Raw genomic sequence first — 14,613 nt, 5'->3', positions numbered from 1 at the left:
CCACCACATTATTTATTGTTTGCTTCCTGCAACATCAGTACTAATCTATAACATTACAGACAATCTTATTCTTTCTATGGATGTTTGAAGTTAATCTGTCATGACATGATTGATTCAGTGATACAAGGACTAAGACTGTTGTAAGAGTTGGGTATTTTTGGGGTGCCATATTGACCAGCATTGTCACATGTTAACAGTCCTATGACAATTCGTATCCACCACATTATTTATTGTTTGCTTCCTGCAACATCAGTACTAATCTATAACATTACAGACAATCTTATTCTTTCTATGGATGTTTGAAGTTAATCTGTCATGACATGATTGATTCAGTGATACAAGGACTAAGACTGTTGTAAGAGTTGGGTATTTTTGGGGTGCCATATTGACCAGCATTGTCACATGTTAACAGTCCTATGACAATTCGTATCCACCACATTATTTATTGTTTGCTTCCTGCAACATCAGTACTAATCTATAACATTACAGACAATCTTATTCTTTCTATGGATGTTTGAAGTTAATCTGTCATGACATGATTGATTCAGTGATACAAGGACTAAGACTGTTGTAAGAGTTGGGTATTTTTGGGGTGCCATATTGACCAGCATTGTCACATGTTAACAGTCCATATGCAAAAGGTTTTTGGTACGTCATGGCCCGTTTGACTCTTTGCCATTCATTTTGATAGTGTTGCAGCCACTTACTGTATGAAGTAGTTTGTTTGTTATTTGTTAACCATTACATAACTACAGAAAGTTGAAGTTGCTTATTCCTCAGTTCTTGCAATTATAGACACTTCTAATAAGTCATTGTACTCTATGGGTTTTTTTAATGAAGGATTGAGTGCTGAACTTGAATGCATGAGGCTAATCCATTCTCCAAAGCTGGTCCCTGCCTGTTCAAATGACTGGTCTGTTCCATCTTCACGCTGTCAGACTGGTCCCTGACTGTTCATTCTTTGTTACCTGTGTATACTGCACAATTGTTTCTCAAGGTTCTACACTGGCAAATTCCATCAAAAGTCTTTTCAAAATGGGGACAAATATATACACACATCCATAGTGTGCTTGTAACTGGCCACATCCGCAGATGAAGTTGTCCACAAGGCAGATTGAACTAATATGAAGTAAGAAAATACCATGTTGTTCAGTGCCCGCTGAATTTGATTCCAAGACTCCATGTATCAAATGAGATGACAAAGCCAATACATGATTACTTTAAATGCATTTTAATCAGACTGAATCATTTCATTGGATAGAATCTCTTTTTAAATAATTCTGTACAATTTGATTGCTTTCATCTTTCACAGTATTTGCCATTTACAGGATGTTTGGACGGTAATATCCAAGGCGAATTGCATAGACATTTTTATGTGTTAGAATTTCTGTACAAAATTGTGATACATGGTACATCACATTACAAAACAAACATTCTTTATAATATCAGTTAAGTAATCCAATATGTTGGATGTGACAAGAATTAACATATGCTTCAAAGTGTACATATATTCAAACCATATTGAAGCTTCTCATTTATTGTACAACAATGTGTGTTATCTGTATATTGTTCAAGAAATCTGTTGATCTGTTATGTTCATCAATCATCACCACTGTTTGTAACAAAATGTCTGGGAACTTTGCGCATTTATCACTTCCCATGAACCCTTGTCCAAAATGGCCACTCCCTGAGGCTTCATCCATGTTGCATACTGAACAAGTCTGTTCCGTCTTCACAGCTACACACATACATAGGATAGTTCTAGCACTCTGTCAGACTAGCTGGTGCAAGCTAGACTCTACTCTTAAATATATATCAAAATAATCTTGTCAGGGTCCTTTATTGCACAAACTGTAGTCTATCTAGACTACCACACACATGGAATGCTGCAGCATGTTCAAGTCGGCAACACCCGCACATCTTGCACTACCCTAATCATTTTGTTGGCATCACCCGAGCATACATCTGAAATGAGAAGGACTAGCATTTAGAAATTTGATGAAAGAATTATGATCATGGGTAAGTTACTTCATATCCAGAAATCATAAACCAGACATTTCATTTCAAGGACAACTATAACATATAACTATATCTATTCCACACAATATGACTAAGATGCTATGAACTTCTCAGTTATGTGTCACTAGTGCAGATCTTCCCAATCCCAAAAGGGTGGAGGACTTGGAGGTCCAAAGTTTAAGTTTGTGATAATAATGGCCACAAAATATCATGAGAAAAAGAGCACTGGACATGATTTATTTTTTTGAAATCTTGGAAGTTTTGGTTGATTGCATCCATACTACTCACCCCAAGAAGGTTTCTAGGGACATATCCTTCCTTGTCATTTCTACGAGCCCACCACCATTCTTTCTCACGCTCATCACCCTTCCGTAGGATGGTGATCTTGTCACCAATCTTAAAGCTTAGCTCATCTGAGTTGGAGGAGTCATAGTCGAAAACTGCATATACTTCCCCATTGTTCATGATGCCGAGCTTCTCTTGGATGCCTGTGAAATATGAAAGTACAGTTAAATGAGACTTACCATAAGGTCAAGGAGCAATGAGCAATGGAGCATTTTTTCCTTAGAACTCAGAACAGAAACCTGAACATGTGGGCATAACGCTATCACACATGTATTTGTAAAGAGTGCTGAGGTTACAAGGGCAAGTGATTTCACTTGTTACTGTAATAGATAATACATGTACATCCTGACAATTAAGGTGATGTCCTAGTTTTTGGTAGCCACTAAGACACCTCAAAAACAAGTTCAACAATCCTGACATACAGCCTTCGTGGTGTAGTGGTTAGAGCATCCGTCTTGCAAGTGGAAGATCATGGGTTCGATCCCCAGGCACGTCATACCAAAAGGCATTAAAATATAGTACTTATTGTTCCCAGCCTGGTATTTGGCTTAAATGGGTACAAGGACAGGTCAGCTCAATCAGTATAATGAGCCCGAGTTGGGTATTCATCCTTAACTGTGGCATGGTATCTTCGTGAGTAAGCACTGTAAAACCAGCTTAAGTCTGGGCTTGTACAAGCAAGCACAAATACACACACATGCACGTGGTCATACTTGCAAAATATTCATAAGTATGCTGTTAAACCCCATTTCACATTACATCCTGTCATAGTGACGATTCATTCTCTGCTTGACTTAAACGATGACATGAGACATTTCAAAGCCATCGTCTGTCACATAATGATTCCTGGACTGTTTGTAACATGATGGAGACACAAACTCACTGTAGAGGTAATCTGAACAACCATCATAGCCATCTTCGTCTTCTTCACACTTCTCTGCGGCTGTCTCTTGGTCACTGATTGTTGTAGCAAATATACATGCTCCATGTTCAACGAGGAACTTGACCATTGGGAGATTGTTACAGGATGCAGCACAATGTAGAGGTGTCCTGCAAGTGAGTCAAAATCATAGCTAGTCTTGCCGTATCCTTTAATTTTGCTTTAGTTCTTGGACACCACATATGAATAGACACACATGAAAGCCAGCAGTATTGCTACCCTTCCACCCAAACTCTTAAATTACTCTTAACAGACGAATGAGACAGTGAGCTATTGTGAGGTTTAAAGAATTTCTCTTGTATCATAGCATACAATGAATAGCTGGCAGTACAAATTTAAACAGTATCATGTAATGTGTACAGTTGTGATGCATGGTATTACAACACACAAATTACATTGACGGACATCTCACAGTTTTTTCAAAGCTCCACTGGATACAGGTCCAGTAAACTTTCAAAATCCAAATGGCTAAATATTAGTTTCTCTTGACCACAATTAACAATTTGGTTTCATTTGCAAATAATCTTTACCAATTGGTTGCAATTACATTCTCGTTTCGTCATCAAAACACACATATCAACACATTTCAGTAGTACTGTGCCACAGTAAAGTTTAATGTGGATATTTATTTGACTGACCAGAGCATTTCACTCTCTCTGGGGGCCGACCAATGGTATTTTTCAACCCTGTCTCATTTATTTCATGTATTGTCATTAACTTGAGTACGATGCAAAGCTGTTGTATAGGAATGCTGCTTACCATCCATCACTATCGGGTGAGTTGACATCACATCCGAACTCCACAAGGAAAACAACAATCTCATAGTGTCCGGCACAGATGGCGTTGTGGAGGGCAGTTATCCCTTCATCATTGGGAGCACTGACATCAGCAACCTAGCAAAACAATGTATGAAAAATAAAAGTGTAAAACTTGACATTACATTCCTTATTTGTGCGAAATATTTTGAGGACAGTACTACAAGTAACAAGTTCTGAACTCAAACATGTAAACTACCAAATAATGGTAATAACTTTTCAACAATGAAGTTTAACTCCACAGATCATTTTTGTATTTTCATGATTATTATATCAAGGAAAATGAAGTATGACCTCAAAGAGCACAGGTTATAACATATGCCATATTTGGGAATACACTGTCTTAGTTAAGTACAGATTCCATGGAAGCAGCAGGTGGCTGAGCATGTTAAGGATCTGACTTTGTATGATAGGAATAAGATGCCCAAATCTGCGGGTGTGGGTTCGAATCCCACATGGGACTCAACCAACAACAGTACTAGTATCTGTACTTAACTATGAAATTGTAATCCCAAGTATTATATATATTTCATTTGACCACTAACTAAGTAGCATTGTGTATTCAGAGCACGTTAGTTTTGTGTATTTCCCTGTTGAGTCAGTATTACCTCTCGTGCTGTCCTCCTGACCAGTTCGATTTCTCCCTCTAAAGATGCATCCAAGAGAAGCGCCAGGGGGTCGAAACTGACACGGTTCCCAGATTTCCGAGATTTATCCTTCTTCAAATTTGTCTTCTTCCTCCTCACAACACCATCACCTGGCGGTTGAGGAGGACGAGAAGAATCCGAAAGTGGAGGAGAGTTACCTCCCTTAGAGTTTGAAGTAGCACTATTACTGTCTGTCTGTTTAACAGTTTCCAAGGCACCTGATTGATTGTTACCACTGTTAACACCACTGTTAATCTTTTGATTTGCTCCTTGTCGATCGTACCCACCATGCAGTAATTTACTAAGATCTTCGTTCTCGCTGTCTGACTGCTTCCGTCGTATGTGTTTAGGGGTGTTCAGCCTATAACTTCCTTTATCTGAGGCTATACTCTGATACTGAGGCAAGCCCACAAGTCCAAAGTGAGTATGAGTTTTGGCCCCATTGTTTGAGTCCCCAGAAGATGGTTGATTAAATGCTGTTCGTTGTTCCAGGCCTGGATTGCCCCCAGATGGTAAAGTGCTATTGTCAGGGGGATCTGTACCTTTACCGTCTGCATTCTTGTACAGTGCATCCAGATTCTGTTGATACTTCTGCATCGCTGACGACCCCAGTCTGCCCATGTATGTGTTCATGATTGCGTTCTTCGTCGCGTACCTGTATGTCGGTTTGGCTGCTCCTGCCTGGCTGGTGGTCACAGTTGGTTGAGTCGCAGGAGTGTTGGTCACTGGGGTCGATGTAGCTTGAGGCTGAGGTTTGTCAGGGATGGGAGAGTCGAAAGGTGATTTGCCAGAATCTGTAGCATCAAGAGAGTTGTTAGACCCATTCCTGGGTGAGTTCTGTTGTGGAGACTGACTTGGGGAAGATCTGTCTGTTGCAGCACCTCTCAAGGCTGGATGAGGATGAGGAGCAGTTTTGGAGGAAACTGGAGGTGGTTGACCAGGCTGCTGATGAGGAACTGTTACAGTCTTGCCATCATTCTGTGAAGATTGTGATGTAGGGACTCTCCCCTGGAAGGTGGTGTTTGTTTGTGGTTGGGGAAACCTGGCGAGCGCTTTAGGTTTGTTTGAGCTGGGCGAGTTCTGAGAGCTGTCACTTGATGCTGGCGAACTCTGCCCACTGCCTGCCTGCCTTTCCTCCTCTGTAATACTTATAACTGGTTGTTGCTGGATGGGGGCTGCAGTCACTCTCCCAGGTAACACAGATGTGCTGAATGTCGAACCATATGGTCGGGCAGAAAACTTGGCTGCAATATTTGCAACACTGATTCGACCAGGACCAGCTTGTGAAACAGGTTGATTTGAACTTGATGCAGGCACATTCTGGTTCCGAGATTTACTGTCAGTCACATTTTGATTGTTTGCAGATTTGGACACTGAAGTCTCCCTACTTTGAGAATTCTCCCTCTTATTGTTGTTCAGTTCTTTACCCTGATTGGACGGCTTCACGGGGAAGTCCTCCATATTCTTGTTCTCACCAGGTGGGAATTTGGTGTTGGTAGGCTGCACCTGTTTGGGATCGTTCTTCTCAAACCCAGCTTTCTGGTACACATCCTCCTTATCTTTGGGAGCAACCTGGATGTAGGGTTCCACAGCGGCGATGTTGGTGCTGGGTCTGTTCTTGTTCACCATGTTCTTGTTGTCCGTCTGCTGCTGTGATTTCTTCTTCTTGATCCGTTGCTGCAGCTCCTGGATCCGAAAGTCCATCTGCTTCATCTCATCCTTCTTGTGCTGCAGCAGTTCACGCTGGGCTGACAGCCGATTGTTTTGTTGCTCATTCACTTTATTCCTCTGCTGTAAATTAAAAAAATTAGTTGATGAAGTCATTTGAGTGATCTCTATCCCTCGAATGTGATAAAAACAGTGAATCAAAAAGAAGAGGATTATAGTGAGTGAGTGAGTTTGTTTTTGTGCTGCTTTTAGCAATATTCCAGCAGCATCAAGGTGAAGAATGCCATATTGTAACCAGGGGGAATCAAAACCCAATCTTTGGCATGACGATCAAATGCTTTAACCACTAAGCTACTCCACTGCCGCAGAGGATAATAGGAACTCCATGTGCAGCCTTATACAACCGTGTTTAATATTCCAATATTTGACGATATGTATACACTGTCCTTACATTTTAATTACCATTTTTTTTAATTTCATTTAAAGGTTTATATAACAAATGCTCATTTAAATTAATTCTTACAAGTATTTTGTATTTATTAAAGTACCAGTACACCTACCACAAGTTCTTTGCGAAGTTTCTCCAATTCTAGCACTGCAGCTGTTTGCGTGTCCCCATTTATTCCATTGATCTTTCCAGTACGAATGTCCTCCAGTTGGCGGGTCAGCTGCTCTACTTTGGCAACAGCCATTGTCAGCTCTTTCTCTTTCTCATTGAACAGAGCTTTCACAGAATCTAGTTCCGAATCTGAAACCGGGTACACAGCATAAATAAACAGATATAAATAGAAACTGATGCTTGCACAATATATAGATATCTTCAAAACAACTTTAAAATAACTCTAAAATAACTTATAAGGTTTCCTACACTGTACCAAATCAAAAATTATATGGGATATTAAGTTAATTTGTCTTGGCCCTTAACCTCGTTGGATTAGTTTGTGTCATGCAATCATGTGAGCCAGACGACCCTGTATATACTCACTGAGGTTTCCATTTGAGGCCTTGTGTTGTTCCACCTGTCCCCGTAATGCCCGCAGCTTCTTCAGCTTCAGCTCCTGCGTCTCCACCTTCTCTCGTAGCCGGCGGAGACGGTCCTGCTCTGCGCTAAGGTGGGAGTGCCGCTGCTCCTGCTGTTTCAGGTACTTGAGTCGCTGTTCCTTGGCTACCAGGACCTGCTGCTGACTCTCAATCTGCTGCTGTTGCCGTGACGCCATCTCCTGCAGCTCTGTCAGCGTCAGGTCCATCCCACCTGGCAGCTGCAACACAAACAACAACACCGTTATAAGCACTGTCAGTGATTGAGGGGTCTAAATAGGGTCTAATCTAACATTCAAGACTGCAGAGTGCATGGCATTTTGTTGCAGGTACCTTTCAGGACTAAGGACAGATCTGGTAAAAAGCTCACTATGACACCATGTTCCACGTTTGATATGACACCCCACTCACAACGAAATATACTGACTCCAAGCTGAGCAGATGTCACCTCAATGGTGAGCGGCAGGTAAGGTAGCAACATGTACTTTCGCTATGACATTTCAGGATTTGAAGTACCATCAAAGGTGGTCTTCCAGTTTTATCATACTTAATATCCATTCTGACCAGCCAGGTCCCAATGTAGTCAATGCTATTACCTTGGGTGATCCAAACCTCCAGATGTCAGTCCAGGTCATATTTAGATAGAATGGTGTATGCTGAATGTCTCTGCTAATTGTTTTAATTACAAACTGTCACAACAATGCTACAGGATCAGCTGTGTCAGCGCTGTGTAAAACACCATGGAACCATAATACTTTCACCCAGCAGATACAGAAGGTAGAGGAGATGTGACCAAAGTAACCATGGACAATGTATTTACCCACAGTTCCACAGTCACCTGACATCTTTATCACCCAATAATACAACATTCCTGGGTTTGACTGCAAACCTGAATCATAATACAAGGGACAAACACATGACCATCCCCGCATACACACCTCGTAACTGATACTCTCGCCCATGTGGCAAATTCAGAACGCCATGCGACACTGGACAACAACAAATTTGCTTTACCTGGAGCTGGGCAAGTTCTACATCACACAGCTCTATGTTTGGTAATTTTAATAGAACACAAAAATTTCAGCCTCCTTAAAATGTGCAATAGTTTCCATGGTTGCAAAGCCTTTTCCAAACATTTATAGACCAGGGGCAAACATGAGCAGCCATGTTGTTTACTCTGCAATTCCTAAAACACATCTCCCTGCAGTCACTGCCAACATGGATTACAGGTTTCCTGAGATCTCCTCAGGGATACAGAGTTGACATCACAATTCATAGAGCTAGGTATGTGGTGGTCAGGGCCAATGGAGGTAGCGCGAGTCAAGATGGATTATCCACAGACCTCAGACAGAATTCCCTCACAGAAGTACAATGATTCATACGTCATGGTTGTGAGACTTTGAATCAATACAGACAACACGAACATAGAATTTCATTATTAATGCATTCAAATACAATTAAAAAACATATCGGAAAATACTACATGAAACAGATAGAACAATGTACAGGTATTTCAAGCTATTTCAACACAAATTACTGGCATCTATCCTGGAAAGACTTTTCAGTTTATATGCATTAAAACCTGAAGCAACCCAAGTCTTTCCGTGTACCTTTACATGGGAGAAATACACAGGCCATGTGATCAAAGCTAACAGCTTACTTTCTCTAGTTCTCATACACAGGGAATCCTTCAACCATCTCAGTGACATGATTCTAGCAATGTCATCACCATACTGTTAAGTGTCCTCCTTCACTGTCCTGGTACTGACCTATCATTGTGTGACCAATGTTCTTTGGCACATGGCTGTAACACGTACAGACTTTCATGACAGCCCTCATACCTGGAGAAACAGTCATAGTAACCTCAACACCTGTAGAAGTAGATATAGAAGCCTCAATACATGGAGAAACGTTAATATAAGTAGCTCTGGTCCCTGAAGAAACTGTAATAGTAGCTCCAATATCTGGAGAAATAATAGTAGCCTCAACACATGTAGAACTAGAACTAGAAGCCTCAATACATGGAGAAACGTTAATAGTAGCTCTGGTCCCTGAAGAAACTGTAATAGTAGCTGCAATATCTGGAGAAATAATAGTAGCCTCAACACCTGTACACAAGTTCAAAGTAGTCTCAATTGCAGCAAAAGCTTCTAATGAGTAAGCGACTTCAACTATTTGTGTCTGCTATGACCTCTAATTCAGTGTGTCCTTTCCTCCCACCTAAATAATCTCATGGTCTTAAAGCATTTGAGGAATGAGGAACCCATCACCTCCAACTGACCATCAGTACACACAAGAAACAAAAGTGTGAATCGGCCATCTTGTTGACTTGCCGCCCTGAACTCTTCTTCACACATGGATCAGACATACATCCTCTGTCAAGATGACCCTTTGCTTGCTTTCGATCAGTTTCCTTTCCTTGTCAATCCCTGTCTACAAGACCACACAGGAACAGCTCACACATTTCATGACGTGGCGGACAGTAAATTCACTTGAAAAATAATAATTTACAACTGATACCCACACTGATTTCTTATCTCTCCAATATATTGCTAATCAAACTAGCAGATCATCAATACACTGAAATTCTGCATTTTCATCAAATTTTCTATTGTAATAGATAAAATAATAAACAAAACCTTTTTCTCACATATCAAATATATCTTTGTATTGATGTTTATTTCAGATTTATGACAATTGTCAAACCAACAAATATAAAAGATATTGAATAATATATGACAATAAATATGATATCTATCATCACTAATGGGTTAATGAAAGTACCATACATTTTCCACTGTTATCAAGTACTGTACTGTAAGTATCATTTAACAGCTGAAGCCAGTAGGTAGATGTATATATACACACAAAGCCACCATCATCCCTCTCCTTGCTTTGTAGACAGGGCGCATCAGCCCTTGCAAACAGCTAATGAAACACATTGTCCCCGCTAATGGATGATGCCAAATGAGGCATATTGATTGTACAACATGGTGGCCATGTAGATAGAGGTTTATGTATTGTGGAGTCTCAGTACTGACATAATGCCGATTGATTTCGACTTTGTGCAACGTAAGACAATGTTTCATTGTGTTTCAAAATGGCAGCTGTCTACTTGAGAAGGGATGGTAAAAGTTGTCCTTCACTAGGTCAGCTTACACCTGAATTAATCTTCACATAAACATGCTTCATCTAAAACAAACTTTTCGGAAATGTTCAGGATGGCTCATAAGAAAAACAAAAACTATAAAGTTTGTCAATCTGTAATAAAGTTTTTAAAAGTTCCTCACTTGCCTCAAGCTGCAGATTACAGATCAATAACACAAAGCAAAGATGCAGCTGCATGTCTTGTTTCATTAAAGTAGACGACATCTGATGAAGACAACATGGCTTGAGTCATCTAATGTCATTCGGAAGTTACGTTTTAACTTTTTGTGCCAACATCCGTGCAGACTGACAACAGCTATAACAACACACAAATAGATCTCAGGAAGTGGTAATTAGAGTCAATGTAATACACAAACAAAATCACTTCCAGAATGTAGAAAGTAATTATTAAAACAGAAAGCCATTAAAGTCTTATAGAAGTATATAAAAATTTAATGAAGTGCAAAAAGAAATAAAATTTATCTCCCTTCTTCCAACAAATACGAATTTGACGTATGTCTTGTCCTGAGTGAGAACCCAAGTGTTGAATGTGAATTGAGGGTACAAGGTCAAGCGTGACTCATCCACCCTGAAAGCTAGTATGTATATAATGGCGCCATACCGCACATCGGCAACATGTCCATTGTGGCGTGGCTGAATACCCTACCAATAGACGTTTCAACCTAACATACACCCTGTGTTTGTAGCTTATACAACAGTGTAAGCAGGCCTTGGTACCTCCTGTAATGTGTGATCGTTGTTATCAGGTACGGCCTGAAGAATATCCGGAGTGGTCGTAAATGGTCAACATCTTTTGTTGATGCAGGGGTACGTCCAGGAAAATGTTTGTATACCCAGTTCCCAGTGACGATCTTCACAGAAGAGGCATCAGTTAGGCTAATGATGATACAAGGAGGGGTGGGTTATTTAACCTTTGTTCTGACAGGACGGTTGTGAGATAAGGTAATCCAGGTGAAAGGCTCATCTATAGCATCTACCTCATCAATTGCTGTTCATAGGAATAGCATCCTTGGTATCATGATTTCAACCAATTTGTAGGAATATACATTATAACTGACAGGGGTGCTGAGATATTTCATGCTGTGACATAATGACAACTTATCAAACAGTGTGTTTAATGATGAAATATAATGCCCTATGTATCAAAGGCATTATCAAATACAGTTTGCATGACAACATATTCCAGATTTAGTTACATTCAGATTCCACATGGATATTATCTATCCAAGAAAACTGACTAGACTGAAAACAGGTTAAGAGAGTATTTTAAATCAAATCACAGTGTTCAGCATTAATTTTGATATTAGTAATTGTCATTTTGCAGTTTCATGGAATAACTGGAATATCACGTTAAAAGATTCAGTAATATATGCCACAGAGAATATCATACAATTATGCATTCTAGCCAAGCACAATGTGTGCATCAGACAAAATCAGTGTTGATGAACAGAAATACATTAAGGTGGAACCCATCATTAAACGCTTATAGTATACACACCACAATGTGTCACGCAGTGATGTTAGTGCATTAGTAGAGCTGGTGTGAAGTGACAGATTTACGATACAAATCTGACAACATGTATCATATTGTAACAATCACATCTTCAGATCAAATCCACAGAAAATGAATCAAATATGGTAATTGTTGAATTAATGGTATATCAAGTGTGATTAATTTGACTCCAGCAACAAAGATACAGATATGGATTTATTGACGTCTTCCCCTCGTACAGTAATCAAAGCGCTGTGATTCCTTCTCTGGAACAACACACATCATAGTCGACGGCGCTGTAATGATCCAGTCTGCCACCAGGTGGATGCGAGGGACCGGGGCACGGATCAGTCATATGTGACGTGCCGTCATACATTAATGAGCCATTTATTGCCAAGTCAACCCGAGGGAGGCATCAGTATGCAGACTATTCTTGCGAGACTTATGTCCCAGGTCGAATCTTCTAACAGAACTTATTAATGCCTTGGTTTCAGTCTCTCATCATAATGGGATGTTTTTATAAATTTGTGTGTCTAATATTATAAAGTTTTTGAATTTTCAGTATTAAGAAACATTTTAGAGCCAATAAAAGACAGAATCATTTATCTTCAAATTCACATGTCAAATCCAGTTTCGTTATGTCAATAACAATGGTGAAGACAAAACCACTTCACATCAATACGACAGGTAATGGAGAGTGAAACAGGATAAAAACTTTGTCTCTATAACCAGTGCAAACATGTCCGACATTGAAGAGCAGGATCAATCAATTGTAGTCTCCCCTTTATAACCAGGATCCCCTTCTCGCTTTCACTCATGATTACAATAAAGTATATTCACCATGCGAGTTAGTGAAATTGTTTTACTCCACTTTATATATTCCAGCAATATCAGGTCAATGGATACCTGAAACTCATTTTGCACTTTGGAATTGAACCCTGGTAACGGAGCGATGAGCAAACGCTTTAACCATTAGGCTACCCCACTGCCTTATATTTACCATGTACTTCTGGAATAAACATCATAAGCAACAATTATTTTTGTACATGTCCTTCAGGGGAAGCTGGAAACAAGCCTTGTCAGAAATTGGCTGAAGACTTGACTGCAAACAATGTATGTTTCTAATTACCTCATCCAAGATGTTACTACCAGCTTCCTAACCTGATGTAGTAAGTCTATATCAAAGAACTGGAATTGCTCTCACAATAAGTGCTTTTCACATTACCCATGCTAAATCAATTGCCAATCTTTTGTAATGAACTAAATCTCAACATCTTTTTATTCAATTTGATTTTTCACACCTCTTAAAGAGAACAAAGCTTTACAACCTACCTACCCAATTCCCCCTTAGCATGGAACAGGATATGGATAATTATCTGTTGTGGGTGTTTACACCAAGATGACTTCTGTACAATTCATCAATGGAAAGTGATCTTCTTTGCATGGAAGTCTTCCTATTGGTAGTTAAACACAGGTTTAATGCTGTAAGGTTGGGGCAGGTCACTAAATAGTTGCATAATAAATTCTTTCCAGCCACGCAGGTAATCCCGTCCTCAGGGCAACAGAAGAATGTTACGTCATACCCTTCACGGTCTGCCACACATTCCCATCTCTACAACATGGACAGCAACACTCCATCTATCCCGATCTCAAGAGCATTGATAACACCACTGTCAATCTATCATTCTGAGGAATTTGGGACATGTTTGCATTCACTAACCCTCAAGGATGCCTCATCAAGGTGTCATCCTGCACTGTATAATTATGGTCATATCATTTGTGAAATACTTACAGGATTAAAGGAATTTAAGAAGCAAAATATGTATACTACTTAAAAGTTATTAAAACTGACCCATTTTCTTGTAAGACTTGTAATCTGTCATGGCCTAATGGTAGAATAAGTGGTCCTCTGAGAAGTAGGGACACAAGAGACCTGAAGTATTAAACTGAATTATTTATGATCCTGCACTCTCTCTCTAGTTGTGAAGTCTTAGGTATATCCTGAGGGACAATGTAAAAATTATTAATTTGAATGGAATATCACAAATTCAGTGAACAATGAACTTGCATTGTCTTTTGATTTAGTAAATTATTTCTCTTAAAATATTTATACTCTTTAACACTTTCCCCAACACAGACAAAAACGACTTTGACATGGGGTCTGAATTGAACGTGTCAAGAAACACCTTTAACGACCACATTTCTCCGACATCCATGATGAGGCTTCACTATCATTTGCTGACATAAACACTGACATTGCTTCAACAGTGTAGAATTATCCTGGTCTTCATGAACTTCTAATTCAGGCCCATCCAAACAATAAACCATCACGCTTCACATTCCTCATTCACATCAAAACGTAGTCAAACGGAAAAGAATTCACAAAGAATGATAATTTTCTAAATACGCTCGCAATAAAGTCAAGGGGGTTAGACTCTTTTCAAAATTTGACCTAAATTATCCCATTGATATATAGGTCAC

At 39.6% G+C, this 14,613-nt stretch overlaps 2 protein-coding genes across 7 annotated transcripts in view; one reads left to right on the top strand and one right to left on the bottom strand.

The window, feature by feature from the left end:
- LOC137294098 (dynein regulatory complex protein 8-like) overlaps positions 1 to 14,613 on the top strand; it is a 118,220-nt gene that overhangs the window by 90,202 nt on the left and 13,405 nt on the right. The window lies entirely within an intron of this gene.
- Positions 1,216 to 14,613, bottom strand: part of LOC137294088 (apoptosis-stimulating of p53 protein 1-like) — a 117,734-nt gene continuing 104,336 nt past the window's right edge. For all 6 annotated transcript variants that reach the window (XM_067825031.1, XM_067825030.1, XM_067825029.1 and 3 more), the window contains 7 exons: positions 7,420 to 7,693; positions 6,995 to 7,182; positions 4,728 to 6,557; positions 4,064 to 4,197; positions 3,248 to 3,414; positions 2,308 to 2,507; positions 1,216 to 1,965 (listed from right to left, as the gene is read on the bottom strand). In XM_067825031.1, coding sequence (XP_067681132.1) covers positions 1,936 to 1,965; positions 2,308 to 2,507; positions 3,248 to 3,414; positions 4,064 to 4,197; positions 4,728 to 6,557; positions 6,995 to 7,182; positions 7,420 to 7,693 — 2,823 coding nt within the window. In that variant the 3' untranslated portion in view covers positions 1,216 to 1,935. The remainder of the gene's footprint in view (positions 1,966 to 2,307; positions 2,508 to 3,247; positions 3,415 to 4,063; positions 4,198 to 4,727; positions 6,558 to 6,994; positions 7,183 to 7,419; positions 7,694 to 14,613) is intronic.

This window comes from Haliotis asinina, chromosome 8 (genome assembly GCF_037392515.1).
Source record: "Haliotis asinina isolate JCU_RB_2024 chromosome 8, JCU_Hal_asi_v2, whole genome shotgun sequence".
Classification (NCBI taxonomy): domain Eukaryota; kingdom Metazoa; phylum Mollusca; class Gastropoda; order Lepetellida; family Haliotidae; genus Haliotis; species Haliotis asinina.
The sequence above is the reverse complement of the archived record's forward strand: the minus strand, read 5'-3'. Positions and strand labels throughout refer to the sequence as shown.